Here is a 20811-nt window from a genome sequence, read left to right as displayed (position 1 = left end):
GTACAGTACCCAGTGCAGTCACATACATTAGCTCCTTCAGCCTTCTTGACTGATTAGCTTTATGGGGTAGGCTTTATTCTTAAGACACTTTTACATTACGGAAATGGGAATTCAGAAAGTTTCTGTGACTCACTTAGGGTCACTTGGGGTCCAGGAGGTAGCCGGAGAGTCAAACTCGAGCTCCTAAATCCAAGTCCAGTGTTCTTTCTACTATACCATCACTTCCTGGGTGTCCTGTTAAAGACTAAATAATAGGCCAGGCGTGGTGGCTCATGCCTGTAATACCAGGAATTTGGGAGGCCAAGGTGGGAGGATTACTTAAGCTCTGGTGTTCAAGACCAGCTTGGGCAACATAGCAAGACCCCATCTCTACTAAAAATAATAACAATTTAAAAAATAGCTGAGCATGGTGGCAGGTACCTACACTACTTGGGAGGTTGAGGTGGGAGAATCTCTTGAGCCCAGGAGTTCAAGGCTGCAGTGAGCCATGATGGTGCCACTGTACTCCAGCTTGGGTGACAGTGAGACACCCTGTCTCAAAAACAAACAAACAAACAAAAGCTAAAAAAAAAAAAAAAAAAAAAAAAAAGCAAGAAACTCTAAAAATAAATAAGCTACTCCTCTCATTCATCCGTTAACAAACCTCTCATAATAACCCTTACCGTATACTGACTTCTTGCCATGTAGCAGGCACTGAGCTAGACCTTTCTTGCAGTATTTCATTTATATCACACCATAATCCCATGAGATGAATACTATCATTAGTTTCACTATGCAGATGAGGAAACTGAAACTCAGAACTAAGTTCAATAATTTGTCCAAGGGCACAAAGTAAGTAGGAAAGCCAAGACTTAAGCTGAGGTCTAATTCTAAACTCCCTGCACATAACCAGGGCACAATATTCCAGTTGGAAGTGGTAAAAGGCCCCTAGCAGGATGGAGACAGGGCAAGGAAAATGCCTTGAGCCTGAATGAGGAGTGTGACCTAAAGCCTAGGAGGGAATGAAAAATGTGGATTACAGATGATAAGTTTAGGTTCAGATGAACCAGTAATCGCCACATCAACTGCTTCCCAGTGGGCTTGGAGCCCGGGTCCCAAGCAGAAGCAGCTCTCAGAGGCCCTATTTAAAGATTCTGAGCCTGGTACAGTATCTCCAAGTACCCCACATGATTTCCAACGAGCAAGAAAGGTGTCACCATCTACTGTAACTAAACATCCTGGCACACTGAGTTTTTCAGCTAGTCAAGGCTTCACAGAGCTTATCTTTTTAACTTTCTAAGCTTTCTGGTGCTGCTGATAAGATTTCCTAGCCCTGTTAAAACGAGATGAGATCCAGCCAGCTGTCGAGAAATGTACAATGAGATTATACTGAGAAGGAACCACGAGAGACAAAGGCCCCTAAGAGGAGCTGGTCTGCTGTCTGCTTTTGTGGCAGCAATTGGAGTGGGCTCTGGTTCTTGGGTGGGGGCAGGGAGCAGGGAAGGGGTGACCGCCATTTGCCTTTTGCCCTGCTGTGGTCTTCCTCAGTGCCTTGCGCAAGAGGCTGTTGAGGGGCAGGGAACAGAAGAGTCTCATCTTTCCTGGTGAGAAGGGCTGCTGATTTAGAACAGTTGTGCGTTGGTAACAAAGAGGACAAAAGATGCTCTAGGGTCTACCCCGTTCCCTGGTGCCTGCCTCTGAGGATGTGATGTCCCCTGGTGCCATGCCTCAGCTCTTGTCCCAGCCCCTGCTCCTCGCATCTCGCTGGTGCTGGAGTCACTGTAGAGTGCTCGACGTGCCCACCATGTTCCTGGATGGGTGCTGTGGGTCTCGGGTACCCAGGCTGGGCATGTCACCTTGCAGACAGGTGCCAGAGGGTTTAGATGTCCTCTCTGCTGTGCCCAGATCACAGAGGCAGTCATCCCCCAGGGGCAGGTGCACGTTGGTCTGCACTCACGTGACCACAGAGAGCAGGACCCCAGGCCAGGCCAGTCAAACGACTGACTGTCCCCAGTCTGTGCCCAGGTGGGCCGCCTCCCTCTCACGCGGGCAAGGGTGGCTCTCCGCACCCCTCACCTGCCCGGGCCTTGGGGGCGCTGCCGGCACTCGGGTCCCCCAGCTTCTCCCGCCTCTCGCCGCCAGGCCGAGCCCGGGCACCGGCATCCGCGGCGCGCTCGGGGCTCGGCAAAGGCCGCCCGGGCCTGTCCCCGCCGCAGGTCGGGCACGGAGCCCGCAGGCCTCGGCGCGGCCCGGCTCCTCCCGTCCGCCCGCCCCTCGGCCCGGGTCCCGCGCCCCGCGCCCGCCCGCCCTCCTGGCTGCAGGGCCGGCTCGGCCGAGCTTCCGCGGCGCCCGGGCCTCACTTAACTGTTCCCCGCTGGGGCGGCGGCGGCGGTGGCTGCGGCGGCGGCGGGTCCCGGCTCCGTCTCACGCAGAAGCAGCTTCTCATCGCCCGGGCGGCGCGGGAGGGGCCGGGCCCGGGGCCCAGGCGGCAGGAGCCGGCGCCGCAGCTCGAGCGCGAGCCTCACCGGGAGCGGCGGCGGCGGCGGCGGCGGCGGCGGAGGGGCGGGGCGCGGCCTGGCGGCGGCGGCGACAACAGCAGTGGCGGCGGTGGCGGCTCCCTCCGCGGGCCGCGGCGGCTGGCCGGGCTCCGGGCCTCCCGGCGCTGGCTGGCGCTGGCTCCGGATCGAGGGAGGCGCCCGGCGCCCGAGGCTGGCTCGGGCAGGAGGAGGGAGAGGGAGCCCTGGCGTCCCGAACCCGCGCCGCCGCCCCGGCCGGCACCCCGCCTCCCCAGCCTCCCCCTCGGCCCAGCCCGTCAGCTCCAGGCAGGGCCCCGGTGCGCCCACCCGGGCCTCCCCGAGCCCGCCGGCGACCCCAGTCCAGCCTCAGGTTCCCGGCAGCCCCCGGCCTCTGGAGCCTGGGGCAACGATGGTCTCCGCCCCCAGGCTGGTCTTTTCCAGGGACCCTCAGCCCGCTTAGCTCTCGTAGGCCTCGCCGTACCCAAGACCAGTCTTCCGCTCGACTGCAGATCCCTGGAAGCCCCCAGGCCCTCAGGATAGAAGTTGGCCCCTTCTAGGGACTCTCCGCCCACCCAGCCATTCTAGGCTTCACTGAACCCTAGAATCCTTCAGCTCATCTTCCCCCACCCACCAGCTCACCTAAGGTGAGCTCAGTCAGTCGTCTCAAACTAACCCCAAGTTCCTAGCAATTCTCAGGCCTCTCCTTATGCTGGTTAGATGATTTATCCCCCGAAGCCTAGAGTCGGATTTCTGGGGCCAGCCTCAGGCACGCATGTAGAAGAGGTTTTTAGCTGGAGTCCTACTCTGCAGTACTTGGGGAAAGGCATAAGCCAAGGATAAAATGGAGCTGGATGGTTGGGGGAGGGTCCAGAGCTTGACCCTCCGCTAGAGTGGCTGGCAGGAAAGGCGGACTCTGCGCCTTAACCAACCATGCCCCCACATGGCCCAGCCAAGCACCCCAGGCAGAGGCCAGCGTGTGCAAGCTTTGAAAGGTTTCTTGCCAGGAGGCTGGAGCATTCATTAGCAACTGAGGACCATGCAGGAGTGATCAGCATCGATTTGCTAACGCATTGAGTCTCATTTTCACACATTCTAGGCTTTTCCATAATAGCTGTTTGATCCTAAAGAAAAGGGCTGCAAGCAGAATGGGCTGTCAGGGGGAAACATCCTGTAGGGAAGCCATGCACTTGTGCATTCCCAGTGTCTTCACTACTCAGAAATGCCACGGGTTCAGATGGCTTTACAGCAAGCCCTATCATTCCATCAGGGCACAGATCACCCCTATGTTACTTAAACTGTTACGCAGGAAAAATAAATAAATAAAAGAAACAAAAAAAATTATTTCATTTCCCAAGTTTAGCATAACCCCGATACCAAAATCCAACAGACAATACCAAAAAGAACTGCCGATTACTAACCTAGAACACGAGTCCCCAGAGAATTTAATATTTGGTTTTTGAAAATGGGCTTCTGCAGGCAACTTGAGAAAGTGCTGCATGCCGTTTATAGTGTACCTTTTGGAGAATCACGATAAGTGTTCGTATATTAAGGAAGGCCTCTGTGAAGTCCAGGAGTAAAGAAACCTGTTTGGTTTGTTTAACCTGGCATTTCCCAAACTCATCTGAGCCAGGACCACCTTCTAAAGCTCACTGACAAATCTTCAATATGTGAACCTCCACTATAGACCAACTCATTTTAGTATATAGTAGTTGTAAAACTCTTAAATAAAATTTTAGCCATTTGAATCCAGTTTACTATTAAAACAACTCAAAACCCACCATGATCAAGCAAGATTTATTCCAGAGGCACAAGAAAAATTCAACATTAGGGAAGTTGCAAATTCATTGCATTGTTAAAGGAAAACAAATTACAGGATATTATCAATGGGATAGATGCTTTAAAAGTATTTATAAACTTCAAAACTAAGGCCCATAAATTTCTAAAAACTCTTAGTAAACTATTATAGGAAGAAAGTTTAAACTTTTAACATGACAAAGTTTATCAGAAGCCATGAACAAACATATTTAATGGTGAAACACTAAAGGTATTATCATTTAAGTCGGGGTCAAAAGGATGCCTGATATAATGGCTAATTCTAGAATAAAGCCAATGCAATAAGATAAGAAAAATAAATAAGAAATATACATATTAGAAAGGAAGATATAAAATTGTCATTATTTGCTTATGATTTAAGTGTTTCCCAAAAAAGAAAAATAAAAAAGAATCAATTAAAAATCACAGAGACTTTGGTAAGGTGATCGGTTATAAGATAAACACCAAAATCAATGGTTTTCCTGAATGTTAAGGGAGAAGGCTTCTCCTCCTCCCTCTTCTCCTTCTCTTTCTCTTTCTTCTTCTTCTTCTTCTTTCTCCTTACCCTGTCTTATGGTGCTGAAGGGAGAAGCCTTCTTTTCCGTATAGAGGGACTTCCATTAGAATAAGACTCCTGGCCTCTCTCCACTCTAAGGGAAGATGAGTGAATTTGGAAAAAGTAGACAAGAATAGATGCTTCTGAGTTCTCTTTTTGGATTCGGCTGACTGCAGAGAGCAAATATTTCCATGTGCTCTCACTATGGGGTAAGTGAACCTGTTTCAGAGACAGAGTGATACTATTGTCCTGCACCACCCGTCACTATAGAAATAAATCTACTCAAATCAGGGAGAAATATAGCAAGCCCACTTAGCTACAGATCAAAAGCTACTTTTTCCAGTCAGCTTCATCAAAAATTAAGGTAGTATTTTTGTCTTATATCTCTTTCCTGTGTCTATGCCCCAGTTTGTTCCAAACTTAGAATAGGGAGGGAGGTATTACTTATAGAGACCTCCAAATACAACACTAAATATCAGTTATTTCCGTTTAGGAAGTGTGATGGAAAAAAAAGCATATTCACATTAGCAATGAATACTGTAAAGTATATACTAGGCATAAGCTTAACAAGAAATGTCAAGGTCCATGGAAAGAAAACTATAAAACCTGACTGAAGGAGATAAAAGAAGATCTTAATAATTGGAAAAATATAACAAATCCCTGGGCAGGAAGTCTCAACAGTGCAAAGATGCCATATCTCCCCAACTCACTTTATAAATTTAGTAAAATTCAGATCAAGGAACCAATATGATCTGAGGGGTGAGGTGAGATGGAACAGGAAGAAATTATTTTAAAATTTACCTTGATTGGCCCGAGTGTGTTGGCTCACGCCTATAAGCCCAGTACTTTAGGAGGCCAAGGTGGGAGGATTGTTTGGGGCTAGGAGTTTGAGAATAGACTGGGCAACATAGTGAGACCCTGTCTCTAAAAAAATTTTTTTTTAATGAGCCAGGTATGGTGGTGTGTGCCTGTGGTCCCAGCTACTTGGGAGGCTGTGGTGGGAGGATTACTGGAACCCAGGAATTTGAGGCTGCAGTAGGCTATAATCATGCCACTGCACTCCAGCTTAGGCAACAGAGCAAGACCTTATCTCAAAAACAAACGAACGAACAAACAAAAAAGAAGAAACTTATCTTGATAAATAAGTATGAGGAAATACCCATGAAATTTTTGAAATGGAAGAATAATGATAAAATGCTGCCCTAACAAATATGAAAATGTAATGTAAACTTCAGAAGAAACTATGGGCCACTAGTGTAAGAATATACACTTTTATCATATATTAAGTTCTGTTTACAATGCTTTGTTTTTATCCATTGATCTATTTGTGTGTGTGTGTGTATTTTACTTTAAGTTCTGTGATACATGTGCAGAACATGAAGGCTTGCTATACAGGTATACATGTGCCATGGTGGTTCACAGTATACTAGACTTTAAGCCCCACTTGCGTTAGTCATTTATCCTAATGCTCTCCCTCCCCTTACCTCCCACACCCCAACAGGCCCCAGTGTGTGATGTTCCTCTCCCTGTGTCCATGTGTTCTCATTGTTCAACTCCCACTTATGATTGAGAACATGTGGTGCTTGGTTTTCTGTTCCTGTGTTAGTTTGCTGAGAATGTGTATATTTTAAAATAACTATTCCTATAAAAACAAGTATATCCATTGTATATTATAGTATCTATTGTATGTAATAGGAATAGCCATTTTAATCTATTGAGCTATTTGTATATACGTATAGAAATAAGATATACAAATTTGTATATTTCCATACACCCTACTCCAAACCATATTATATGGCCTAGACCACTCTAGTAATTTCCTTACTGGTCTCCTGGCTTTGCCCTACCCAAACAATGGAAAATAGCAACTAGAGCAATCATTAACAAATAATAATAGGTCAGGTGTGGCGGCTTATACCTATAATCCCAGCATTTGGAGAATGCTGAAGCAGGAAGATCACTTGAGGCCAGGAGTTCAAGATCAATAAGCATAGTGAGACTCCATCTCCACAAAAAATAATAAATTAGCCAGGCATGGTGGCGTGCACCTATAGTCCCAGTTACTTGGGAAGCTGAGGCAGGAGGATCACTTAAGTCCAGTAATTTGAGGCTATGGTGAGCTATGATTGTACCACTGCATTCCAGCCTGGATGACAGAGAGACCCTGTCTCTAAAAAAATAAATAAATACTTTCTTGAAATAAAAAAAAAATAAAGGCTGGGTGCAGTAGCTCACATCTGTAATCCTTGCATTTTGGGAGGCCAAGATAGGAGGATCACTTGAGCCTAGGAGTTGAGACCAGCCTGGGCAACATGATGAAACTCCATCTCTATGAAAAATAACAAAAATTAGCCTTGCATGGTGCAGCACACCTGTAGTTCCAGCTACTCGGGAGGCTGAGGTAGGAGGATTGCTTGGGCCTGGGAGGTTAATGCTACAGTGATCCGTGATCATGCCGCTGTACTCCAGCCTAGGCAATAGAGTGAGACCCTATCTCAATAAATAAATAAATAGTAAATAAAATAAATAAATAATAAAAATGCAGCAGGTGCTCCCTTGCTTAAAGCCCTCCAGTGACTTTCCATAAAATAAAATGATATTTAAATGCTCCAGCACAGCCTTCAAGGACCCATGCTATATGAACTCAGCTTCCCCTCCATCCTCCTCTCAGCCATTCTAACCACACTGGCTTCCTTGTAGATCCCTAAACATCAAAGCTCTTTCTTCCCCAGGTGACCCTGCCTACAGCACTCTTTTCAGTCTTGTAGGGTCTGGACTCTTCTCATCCTTGAGCTCTCAGTTCAAATGTCACCCTCTTGAAGGCCTTCACGGGTCATCTATCTAAGTAGGTCCCTGTTATTTCCATACCCCACTAATTCATTTCCTGCTTATCACTCGTCACAATTTTTAACTCTACACTATTTGTTAACCTATTCAACTGTCAGTCTTCCCAGCATACAAAAAGCTCCACCCAGACAGGAGACATATCTATTCTGTTCACTAAGCATAAATGTGCTACACATACTAGCCCCTCAATAAACATTTTCTAGATAGATGTGTCAACATTTAATATGTGCGTACCCTTTGTCCATATCTAATAATTTATCCACAATAAATAATCAGACAAGTGCAACAGATGTATATTCAAGGATAATTATTTCAGCATTGCTTATGATGAGAAAATATTGGACATAGCCTAAATGTCTAGCAATAGATTGAGTCATTAAAAAAAGCTGTACTGACATAGAAATATATCATGGTATTTTGTTAAGTAAAAAAGCGGTTCTAGAACAGAATGCATTTATTATATGAGTCCATCAATTTTATATGTATTTGTGATTATTTATATGTATTCACATATGCATAAAATACTTGAAAAAATATATACCCAATGTTAACTGTTTAACAGTGGCTTTGTCTTGGGAATGATTTACACAGAGACTATCATTTTTTATTTTAGCATATTTGCATCACTGAGGAATATGGATAAAAATAACAGAAAACCCAACCAACAGTAGCTTGAAGAGTAGACGTTTATTTTACTGGCCAGTAATCGTCTTCAGTCTTCTTGTTATGAAAGAATGAAGCCATTAAGAATACGTGTCCATCCACACTTCTTTGACATCCTCAGCTTGATGTCTTTTCTGCTCATGCTTGTTGCCTCATGGGTGCAGGATTGCTCCCCTAGCTTCAGATGTCATGGCCTGGCAGCAAAAACTTTCTCAGAAACTCCCCACCAGGCCTGCTTAGATACCATTGGCTAGAAATGGGTCACATTGCACCTCCTCACTGCAAGGGAGGATGAGAAATTGGCTTTGTCAATGGCAGTCACTTCCTGAAACTGGCCATATTTCCAGGCCAATTAAAAAAAAAAATCACTGTTTCATTATCAAGGAAGAAAGCAATTAAGTTTTTAAGAAAATTAATAATGAACTATATGACCTTTATGATCGGGGAAAAAATGTCAGTACATTTCATCCATGATGAGATCCCAGAAAGTGTTCAATGCCACAAATAGTACTTGTTCTGAAAGAGATGGGTTAAATGTGGAGAGCCGTGTGAAGCAGGTCTTCACGCTTACCAGACCTCACCTGCACAGGTCCAGGGCCAACTCGGGCAGCTTCCTGCAGCTCAGATCCCCACCACTCACTTCTTTCCTCTTTGGCCCTCTTTATAAGGGCTCTCTCAATTATAATAATAAATACATCATTACTCCTAGGGCTGTTTTCTGGTATTGATCTGTGGGAACTAGAGTGGATTGATTCTGCCTTAAAAGAGTGAGAGTAAAATCTCATCAGTTATGAGTCTTGCTGGCTAAACAGAACTTTTCCCTGATCTGCACAGTTTTTGACCTGATCTGTGCTCTCAAATGGGATGCAGATGCTGGTAGGAGCAGAAAGCAGGCAGGTGGGATTAGCATGTTTGTGGGACAGGTGTGTAAATGTGGCAGGCTCTCTTTCACAAGACTTTGGGTGGATGTGAGAAATAAACGGAGGATACCCACAAACAGTGTTGTTGAAATGAAGAGGCCGTAAACACACACCGACCTGCTTTTATGACACTGAGGCCCCACAGAATAACGGATCCAACTTGTGATTGTTTCAACACCTTCCCTAATAGAGAGGGCCTTTGTGCCGCAGAGAGCTGGTACAAAAGCGACTTCCCTTTCTTTAGATTGTAAGCTTCACAGGGGCAGGCACTTGAGGAGCCTTGTCTCTTTTATTTACCACCGTAGGACTTAGCAGGCACTCGACAAATAATTCTTGAATGAATGTCAGTCCTTATCCGCAACTGTTAGAAATCATGATCTTTGCCATTCACAGGGTATTTCTTCTGTGTCAGGCACTGGGCTAGGTCCTTCTGCCTAAACTATTTCACTCAATAACCAACATCAATCCTGTAAAGCAGGGAGTATGATTGCTGTATTATAACTACAAAAACTAGGGCTCAGAGAGATAAAGTGGCTTTCTTAAGTTACATCATGGAAAATAGGAGTTGGAGGTGTTAGACTCTAAAGTCGATGCTTGGCACTTCACTCTACAAAACTCTTTTTTTGTTTGTTTGTTTTTTTGTGTTTTTTGTTGTTGTTGTTGTTGTTGTTGTTTTTTGAGACAGGATCTCACTCTGCTGCCCATACTGAAGTGCAGCGGTGCAATCCTAGCTCAATGCAGCCTTGAACTCCTGACTAATTTTTAGATTTTTTTTTTTTTTATAAAGGCAGAGATCTTGCCATGTTACCCAGGCTAGTCTTGAGCTCCTGGCCTCGAGCGATCCTACCCTGTCAGCCTCCCAAAGCACTGGGATTGCAGGCGTGAGCCACTGCACCTGTCCTACAAAACTCTGGAGCAGGATTTCCAGAGTCCTGAAGCACATTGTGTTGGATAGAGCCCTGATTCTCGGGACAATGGCTGTTTCTTCACTCTCTCACTGGGAGTCCAGGCCAAGCTTCTGAATTTAGAGAGACAAACAGAGTCAGTTTTGCCCTCAAGATGTTCACAGGCTTTAGGGAGATTCAAATGTTGTTCAGTCATCATTTCGTTTTCCATAAAAGAAATGCTCTCAAACCCAGTTATGCATAAAACAGAATTCATGGAACAAACTGGCATTCTCTCATGGAAGCAGTCTGGTATGGCAAGCACATTTGCAGGCCTCTTCCAGGGTTATGCTTCCTCCTGTTTCCCCTTCTCCCTGTGTCTGCCTTTGTGTTTTGCCCTTTCTAACACACCACTTTTCTCTTCTTCTCCTCTCTGTCCACAGTCTAACAATTGCTGCCATGATGGTGTTCTCAGCCCACAGTCTATGTCACATCAGTCCCAGTGGCCTGCAGACTCTGACAAGGCATCACTAAGCTCCAATTCCAGACTTATGGAGAGATGATCTGACAGACCCAGTAAAGGTCAGAACTACCCCAGACCCAATAAACTGAGACAGACAGCAGGGTCCCATCACATCTATGTGCCCACTTTCCTGCACCAGGCAAACCTCAGGAAGGTTAGGGCCTCAGGTGTACTCAGGAATAACTGAAACCAGAAGCCCAGAGCTTCCTTTATCTCAGCTTCATTCTCTGATCACAGACCTTCTCCTTCCACACGGCAGAATCAGACTGCTGATAGTTTTATATCCTCTTATTGCTTCTACCATTGAATAAGAATTGGCTGTCTAAGATTCACTTTAAAAATCCTGGGAAAAGATTCCAATGGGCCTAGCTATGACCAGGTGACCACTCTGGCCCGATCAAGGCCATTTAGAGGGACAGGATCATTAAAGAACACAGCTGCTCCTGCAGAAAGAACAGGTTGCCAGGAAAATAGGTGGTCCTGGGAAAATCAATTCATGTATTGACCCAAAGCTGTGTTATGATTCTGTTTGCTTATCTTCTCTACTAGCCCCTAACCCCACCTCAGTTGGTTCTGGAACTCAGGGAGCATGGCTGTGCCATCTCTAGCTCGCCCCATCCCAAGCTCATCCCATCCCACAATTAGCGTCCAAACCCTCCGGTTTTATCTTCCAAGGCTTCCTCACATTCACACCCATTCCAGGAAGCTTTCTGTTTTTTTAAATAAGTCAAAAGCATATGTTCTTTCAGACTATTTCTCTGCCAAGTCTTTTTTTGTTTGTTTGTTTTGTTTTTGTTTTTGGTCTTAACTATTTTTTGTTAATAGACTTTATTTTTTAGAGCAGTTTGAGGTTTGCAGCAATGTTGAGCAGAAAGTACAAAGGGTTGCCACCCTTGCCACCCTACTGCCCCCTTGTGCCTCCCCCACTATCAACATCCCCCACCAGAGTGGTACATTTGTTACAACGGATGAACCTACATTAAAACAGCATCATCACCCAAACTCCATAGTTTACATTAGGGCTCGCTCTTGTGGTATACATTATATGGGTCTGAACAAATGTATAATGACATATGTCCACCACTGGAGTATCACACAGAATACTTTCACTGCCCTAAAATCCTGTATTCTGCCTGTTCATTCCTCTCTCCCTCCTGACCCTTGGCAGCCACTGACCTTTTTACTGTCTTCACCGTTTTGCCTTTCCCAGAATATCATCTAGTTGGAATCATACTGTTACAGTGGGTAGCTGGTCAGGCATGAGCAGGGCAGGAGAGGGCTCCCCCCACTCGCCCACATACATACAGCAGGAATGTCAGCGACCATCAGGTGATGGTCAGGTGGTTGTTGACTGTCTCTCTAAAAAGATATTTGGTAACATCCGTTGCTAGGGAAAGGTAGTCTTCTAATAGTCAGAGAACACCTGAAACTGGTGATCAGTACCTTCCCAATAAGATCTCAGGAGTTGGGCGAGTGGGCTCAAGCATAAGCATTGAGAGGCAAAATGGCAGAGTTTAACTGGTATATGATCTTCCTCTAGGAATGCTAGACTGGTATGGGAGGAATGCCTCAAGTGAGCATAAGTACGACTCCAGTAAACACAGGGCGCAAGCTCCGCTCCCTCATCCACACTAGCAGGCCACTGTGCATGAGGACAGCCCACCCCAAGGGAAGAATCAGGGGATAAGGGAAGCAAGACCCTGAAAGTACGCACACATATAAAACCCCAAGTCAAAAGGTCAAACCGCACACTTGATCTCTGAAGTCGCCTGCTTGGCCCTCTTCCACGTGTACTTTACTTCCTTTCATTCCTGTTCTAAGGCTCTCTAATAAACTTTCACTCCTGCTCTAAAACTTGCCTCCGTCTCTCCTTCTGCCTTCTGCCCCTCAGTCGAGTTCTTTCTTCTGAGGAGGCAAGAATTGAGGTTGCTGCAGACCTGTACAGATATGGATTCAATGCCGGCAACAATACGTTATGTAGCCTTTTCACATTGCCTTCTTTCACTTAGCGATATGCATTTAAGTTTCCTCCATGTCTTTTCATGGCTTGATAGCTCATTTCTTTTTAGGGCTGAACAATAATCTATTGATTGGATGTGTCACAGTTTATTCATTCACTGACTGAAGGGCTTCTTGATTGTTTCCAAGTTTTGGCAACTATGAACAAAGCTGCTATAAACAGCAGGTGGAGATTTTTGTGTGGACATGTTTTCAGCTCCTTTGAGTAAATACCAAGGAGCCTGATTGCTAGATTGTATGCCAAGAGTAGGTCTAGTTTTGCAAGAAACTGCTAAACCATCTTCCAAGGTAGCTGTACCATTTTGCATTCCCACTAGCAATGAATGAGAATTCCTGTTGCTCTACATCCTCATCAGCATTTGCTATTGTCGGTGTTCCAAATTTTGGTCATTCCAATAGCTGCAGAGTGGTATCTCACTGTTGTTTCAATCTGCATTTCTCTACTGACATATGATGTAAAGTATATTTCCATATGCTTATGCTATCATCTTCTTTGGTGAGGTGTCTGTTAAGGTCTTTGGCCCATTTCTAAATCAGTTTTTTTCTTATTGTTGAGTTTTAAGAGCTCTTTACATATTTTGAATAATAGTCCTTTATCAGTTATATCTTTTGCAAATATTTTCTCCCAGTCTGTGGCTTGTCTTCTTATTCTCTTGATGCCATAGATTTTTAGTAGTGAAATGTAAAAACTCAAAGCTACAAAATTAAGCTTTTGTTTTGCTGTTTATTTTTTGTTTTTGTTTTGTATCACTTCTTGCTTGAGATATGAAGCCTAACCTTTTTTTGTTTTTTTGCAATGGAGTTTCACTCTTGTTGCCCAGGCTGGAGTGCAAGGCTACAATCTCGGCTCAGTACAACCTCTGTCTTCCAGGTTCAAGTGATTCTCTTGCCTCAGCCTCCTGAGTAGCTGGGATTACAGGCACCCACCACCACGCCCGGCTAATTTTTTGTATTTTTAATGGATACAGGGTTCCACCATGTTGGCGAGGCTGGTCTTCAACTCCTGACCTCAGGTGATCCACCTGCCTTGGCCTCCCAAAGTGCTGGGATTACAGGTGTGAGCCACCACACTCAACTGAAGCCTAACTTTTAAAGAGGGATGAGAACCAGGTTAAGGTGCTAGAAGGAACTGCCAAGGAGAAAACACTCTTTCAAAATACTTACCCACAACACAGGTATTATAGCATAGTGCGAGGTCATTTCCCAAAGGTGTCGATACATACAGTCAAAGTGCTGTGGGAAAAGTAAGAATAGAAACATTCACTTTTCCAGGAACAAGCTACAGAGAAAAATAAGGTATGAGCCAGTCCTTGAGAAACGAGGGGCAGTCAGTAGGCAGACAAGCCAGGAAAGCTGTCCACATGTGCAGGGCACAGAAGAGTGAGAGGTTTGCTGGGGCCAGTATGAAGGGTGCGCAGCTGGGAGGGGAAGGCATGAGGCTTGAGTGGAGGACCACGCCCAGTTGGAAGGATCTAGTGTCCCAGGCTGAGGGCCAGTGGGAGCCACATCTCACATAACCTCATCCAAAAATTCTTTTACAACCACTTATGCTAGTGATTCTCAAATTGATGCCTTTAGCCTGGTCCTCTTCCCTGAACCCCGAACATGTATATCCAGCAGCCTACATGACATGTCAATTTGAATAGTTCATGGGCATCCCACATCTAGACCTCAGCTCTGGTCATCTCTTTCAAACCTTCTCCTCCCTTGGTCTTCCCCATCCCACCCATCAGGAGCTCCATGTTTCCAGTTGCTCAGCCAATAACCTGGGTGCCATCTTTGCCTCCTCTTTTTCTCTTGTGCCTCACCTCCAAGCTGTCAGCCTCAAGGCTTAGGACAGTAAAAGAGGTGCCTCTACTGAGCACCAAACTTATTTTTAGCTGTGTGGAAGAAGAGCAGGCATGTTCCTTGTGACAGATACATACACATTGGCCAAGCAGAAGTGGTGGGGCAGGGGCCCAGGAAGGAGACGCTTCAGGCAGGAAGGTCATGTGCAAAGGGCACAAAAATATAAGAAAGAGGTCTTGTGTGGGGATGGCAAGGAGGCCAGTCTGACTGCAGGCATGGGGACTCAAGGGGACCTGGTGAAGGAAGGCTCCAGAAGTGAATGAAGTCTGGCCAGCTCCTGCAGGTCCTGACAGATTCTTAGGTCTCCTAGCTTACCCTTCGAGGTCCTCCATAGCCTCTCACTAAGCACCCAGGTCTGTGCCTAATCTTCCTGTCTTCACCCAGGCTTCTGCCCATTGCCCATGTGGCCACCCTTGACTCTCAGAATCACAGTTCCTAGACCACTGTGTTTGGTTTTGGCTTTTGGCTCCTGTTGCACACCCAGCCCTATAGCCTCCAAGCACGAGTTCACAGACCAGCACTTGTCAATGAGATGGAAATGCAAGTAGGGAAATGAGAAATGGGGACAATGTGGCATGATGGAAACAGAATTGCATTTCTGTCTGTGTGTTGCCACAATGCATGAAAATGGCCAGACATGTTGAATATAAGTGGATGTTTGGAATACTCTGGCTTAAAACTGAAGCTACACAGTATACACAGAATTCACTTTGGGGGCATGAAGGGGAAAGACACCACAAATAGGTAAGCAGTTATTAACATAAGAGGCCTATATGGCTACCAATTGAGAGGGACACGAGGTGAATATTAAGATGCCCCAGTAAAAGAAGCCAAAATGATTTTATTTCATTTATTTTTTACTTTAGAGACAGGGTCTTGCTATGTTGCCCAGGCTGGAGTGCAGTGGCTATTCACAGACACAATAATCACACATTGCATCCTGGAACTCCTGACCTCAAGTGATCTTCCTGTCTCAGCCTCCTGAGTAGCTGGAACTATAGGTGCATGCCACTGTGCTTGGCTGACAAACTGATTTTAAGTGTAACTCCCAAATTGAAAGCTTTTAGGGTGATTCTTTGAATGAAAGGTGGTAATTTATCATCAAGCAGCTTCTCACACAGGCAACTCCATGTGTTTCTACAGTGGGTCATGGCACAGATTCACTTATTTAATGATGATAAAAGATTCTCAGGGGCAATTCCAGAAGGCCAACTAATGTATAGTACCTGTGAATATCTGGTGAGTGTGTGGTACATGTGCACATGTGTGTGATATGTGTAAATTTGTCAAATATCTTTTCAGTGAAAAGTGTATTATTTTCTTTCCTTTTCTTTTTTCTTTTTTTTTTTTTTAATGGATGGGATCTTGCTATGTTGCCCAGGTTGGTCTTGAACTCCTGGGCTCAAGTGATCCTCCACCTCCACCTCCCAAAGTGCTGGGATTACAGGCATGGGCCATTGTGCCCGGCTGGAATGTTTTTGATTGTGTTATTATTTCCTTCCAACTGATAAATATTAAGATGGACTTTATTTTATGAAATTGTGGTGACAGCATAGGTACTTATGAGACAGACTAACTCTTTGTTGGCTTCTCTGTAGGCAACTCTTTGTTGGTTTCCAAATTGTTTTTGGAATTTTCCAGTCCATGAAATCCCAAGGGCTGAGAATCAGGGCCTCCCTGATTAAACATCTGGCTTTGAACGCTTTACTACGTCTTTGACCTGAATGTCCCTTTAGAACACAACTTTCAGCATTTGCTTTTTTGTTCCAGGAGGTAAAATTTACCTGGCACATAAGACCACAAATGACAAACCCAAAGGGGAAGGAGTTAGGATGTCATTTCAGAGCCTGATGTGGCTGAAACTCCCACTACTGATGATTTAAATTTCTTACACAGAAACCAGAATGCCAATTAAAATATAATCAGAGTACATTGCCATCTGTGGTAGATGTTCCGGGGCCCTGGAGCATATTGGTGTGCTCCTTCATGTTTCCCAGCCTCCCTTGCAGTTAGGTTGGCCATGTGACTGGTTCTGGTCAATGGAGATGTGAGCAGAAGTGCTGTGTATTAATCCCAGGCTACAGTAGTTAAGTACCTCGTGGGATTCCCCATTCTCTCTTCCCTTTCTACCTGCCCTCAGGTAGATAACCTCAGAGTAACCTTGAAGCTACAAGGTGATGGAGCCACAAGATGGAGGCAGCCTGGGCTCCTGGGTTACCATTCAGAAGAAACCTTCCAGAAACCTGGTAGACTGTGGTGTAGCAGAGAAATAAATGTCTATTGAAGCATACCACGGAGATTCTAGGGTTTATTTGTTACTGTAGCATGGCCTATCCTATTCTGACTGATATACCACTCACTAAAAATGCCCACTGGTGCCTTCCCATTGCATTTAGAAGAAAACGTAGAATCTTTTCTGTGGTCTACAAAGCACTCCATGATGTGGCCCCTGCCTACCTCTCAGGCACCCCCTCCTGTCCACGGCTCCCACATCCACCCTGTTCCAGCCACATTGGCCCTTGAAGGAGGCTCAAACACACCAAGCTCACTCCCCCAGTGGCATCTGCATTCTGCCTGGAGTGGTCTGCTTCCAGATCATATTTCCTCTTAACATTCACCTCAACCTAAATGCCATCTCCTCAGAGCAACCTTCCCTGGTCACCTAAAAGTTGAAAAGCCCCGTTTGTCATTCTATACCACCAAGTTTTACTTTAATCTCGACGCCTCACCACCTGGTGTTTTTGTTTATTTCCCGTCTTTCCAATGTTTCTGTCTTATTTGCCATTGAATCCCCAGTGCTTAGTAAAGAGCCCAGGGCACACAAGAGCTAATAAATGTTTGTTGAGTGAGTGGATGTGATGTGATTTGGATCTCTGCCTCCAACAAATCTCATATCAAATTGTAACCCTCAGCATTGGAGTGGGGGTCTGATGGGAGGTGATTGGATCATGGGGGTGGATTTCTCATGAATGGTTTAGTGTCATCCCCTTGTGGTACTGTCCTCATGATAGTCAGTGAGTTCTCATGAGATCTGGTCATTTAAAAGTGTGTAGCACCTCTCCCCTCTCTCTCTCTTCCTGCTCTAGCCATGTGACATGCCTGCTCCCCTTTCGCCTTCTGCCATAATTGTAAATTTCCTGAGGCCTTCCCAGAAGCCGAGCAGATACCAACATCGTGCTTTCTGTACAGCCTGTGGAACTGTGAGTCAATTAAACTTCTTCTCTTTATAAATTACCCAGTCTCAGGTTTTTCTTTTTCTTTCTTTCTTTTTTTCTTTGAGATGGAGTCTCACTGTGTGACCCAGGCTGGAGTGCAATGGTGCAATCTCAGCTCACCGCAACCTCCGCCTCCCGGGTTCAAGCAATTCTCCTGCTTCAGCCTTCTGAGTAGCTGAGATTACAGGCACCAGCCATCATGTCCGGCTAATTTTTGTAGAGATGGGGGTTTCACCATGTTGGCCAGGCTGGTCTTGAACTCCTGACCTCAGGTGATCCGTCCGCCTCGGCCTCCCAAAGTGCTGGGATTACAGGCATGAGCCACCGTACCTGGCCTTCAGGTTTTTCTTTACAACAATGAAATAATGGCCTAATACAGGATGGATGAACAAATGATGCAGCTCCGTGTTTCCTTGCATCTGCTGAGGAGTTAACTGTGCCCTGTAAGCATTAGGACACTGTGCCTATTATCTATTTTTGTGGGACCAGCCTTCTTAAAACAGTGGCTTACAATAAGCAATTGTTTTTCTTACAATAAGAATTGTTTTCTTTGCTTACAAACCTGGGAGTTGGTTGGGTTCTACTAGGCAGTTCTCAACTGGGGTTTCTCATGAAGTTGTATTCAGACAGCGATTGCGGCCCAGGTCATTCTGAAGACCTATTCACTCCTATGTCTGGCTCCTGGTCTGGGAAAACTCAAACATCTGGGATTATACCACTGTCCAGCTGTGTGACTTTAGGCAAGCTACTCAATCTCTTTAAGCCCCAGACCTTTATATGTAAAATAGAAGCAGGAATGACAATAGCACCTATCACTTATTGGGCATCAATCCTGTTCCAGACACCATGTATGTTAAACTCTTGGCACCCCTGTCTACACAAGCTTTATAACAACCTATTTGGGGGCCAGGTGCAGGCTTACGCCTGTAATCCCAGCACTTTGGGAGGCCAATGTGGGCGGATAACTTGAGATCAGGAGCTCGAGACCAGCCTGGTCAATGTGGTAAAACTCCATCTCTACTGAAAATACAAAAAAAAAAATTAGCCAGGGACAGTGTCAGGTGCTGGTGGTCCCAGCTACTCAGAAGGCTGAGGCAGGAGAATCGCTTGAGTCCGGGAGGCAGAGGTTGCAGTGAGCCAAGTGAACCCAGATCACACCACTATACTCCATCCAGCCTGGGTGACAGAGCAAGACTCTGCCTAAGAAAACCCACAAAACCTATTATGTAGATATTCTTATTGTAGGACCTACTCATTTTATACACAAAGAAACTGGGGTTCAGAGAAGTTACGTATCTTGCTCAAAGTCACGTAGCTAATTATGTCAGGGACTTCTAACTAATGCAGTGCACTGAGCCAATGTCTCAGTCCATTCAGGCTGCTGTAACAAGATCCCTCAGACAGGGTAATTTACAACAAAAGACATTTATTTCTTACAGTTCCAGAGACCAGGAAGTCCTAGATCAAGGTGCCGGCAGATTCAGTTTCCGGTGAGGGCTCTCTGCTCCATAGGTGGCTCTTTGCTGTGTGTTCACATGGTAGAAGGGAATGGCAGCTCTCTGGTGCCTCTTTTATAAGGGCACTAACCCCAGTCACAGGATGCAGCCCTCGTGACCTAATTACCTCCCAAAGGCCCCACCTTCTAATATCATTGCCTTGGTGGTCAGGTTTCAACATATGAATTTGAGGAGGACACATTCAGGCCATAACTGCCAGTATGGGAAATTCCCCCTCTTGCTCTATGTACATTATAATTCTCGACAAAATATAAACAAAAAATATAAATGCATGATTGAGTTCATAGCCAAGGGAAAGGAAGCCCCAGGGACCAGAAAAGGAGGAAATTCAGAGTTGGGACAGTGAGTAGAATGTAAGGTTGAGGGGCTTGCTGGGGTGAGGGAGAGTGTTGGGAGCCTTGGGCCCTGTGAATGCAATGGGCTGGAACAGAGCTATGTGCATAGAGCCAGGAGCCACAGAGGAAGAGGGACAGAACAACTCTGCCCAGGGCTCCCACTGTCTTCCCAATGAGCAGCCAGTGGCCTGAGACCATTAGTGGAGCGAGGCATCCAAGTGGCACAGCTAAGTCAGGCCTGGAGCAGGGATTTGACCTCACTGCTCCATAACTGGCCTGCATGCTGATAATCAGGCATTGTCAATGTATTTAAACATTCAACTAAAATAACATCTCTAGACACCTCTCTAGCTCTATCCTTTCTAGTTAGTATCCACTCTAAAAATCTGTTAGAACTGACAAAAGATCAGAAGAAAAAGGAAACTTTGGAAATTAAGCAGAACATTTGTAAATCAACGACGGGTCAAAGCCAAAAGTGCAGGGGCCATTGGAATGCTTGGGTTGGAAAACGCCCCTTGTCATGGGGCCCAAAGCCTTGATATCATGGAAATTAGACAGTACCATGCTTACAAATAAACAAGCACAGCAGCTCTACCTATCAAAACTTGTGGGGAAAAATTTTGCCTGCTGGTCTGCAAAGGAGGCAAAAAGTCTTGCCAATCTCTTGGGCCAGGAATGGAAAAAACAAATGGGAGTCCAGGGCAACAGCATGCCCCAGTGTAAAGCCTGGAGCCACTGGCATTTACCCTGCAAAATTAGTAAGCAATCTCACCTGGGACCGGAGGAAAATCTCGGATCCCCATGAAGGCAAGCTTCAAACAGCTCTATAGACACAACCCAGGGCTCACGGGGAACCCAGGGAAGACAGACCCTGCTTAGTGTGAGTTAATAGACAAAAATTACAGTCTGGGCATGGTGGCTCACGCCTGTAATCCCCGCACTTTGGGAGGTCGAGGCGGGTGGATCACTTGAGGTCGGGAGTTCAAGACCAGACTGGCCAATGTGGTGAAACCCTGTCTCTACTAAAAAATACAAAAATCAGCTGGGCGTAGTGGCGGGGGCCTGAAATCCCAGCTACTGGGGAGGCTGAGGTAGGAGAATTGCTTGAACCCAGGAGGCAGAGGTTGTGGTGAGCTAAGATCATGCCATTGCATTCCAGCCTGGGCGACCAGAGCGA

The 20811-nt window shown here is 45.7% G+C and overlaps 1 protein-coding gene across 1 annotated transcript in view; it reads right to left on the bottom strand.

Annotated features, from left to right (window-relative positions):
• Positions 1 to 2933, bottom strand: part of MVB12B (multivesicular body subunit 12B) — a 181282-nt gene extending 178349 nt beyond the window's left edge. The window contains exon 1 of the mRNA XM_030920156.1: positions 2345 to 2933. Coding sequence (XP_030776016.1) covers positions 2345 to 2425 — 81 coding nt within the window. The 5' untranslated portion in view covers positions 2426 to 2933. The remainder of the gene's footprint in view (positions 1 to 2344) is intronic.
• Between the last annotated feature and the right edge of the window lie 17878 nt (positions 2934 to 20811).

This window comes from Rhinopithecus roxellana, chromosome 16, assembly GCF_007565055.1.
Source record: "Rhinopithecus roxellana isolate Shanxi Qingling chromosome 16, ASM756505v1, whole genome shotgun sequence".
Classification (NCBI taxonomy): Eukaryota; Metazoa; Chordata; class Mammalia; order Primates; family Cercopithecidae; genus Rhinopithecus; species Rhinopithecus roxellana.
Note: the sequence above shows the minus strand (reverse complement) of the source record. Positions and strands in the feature narration are given on the sequence as shown.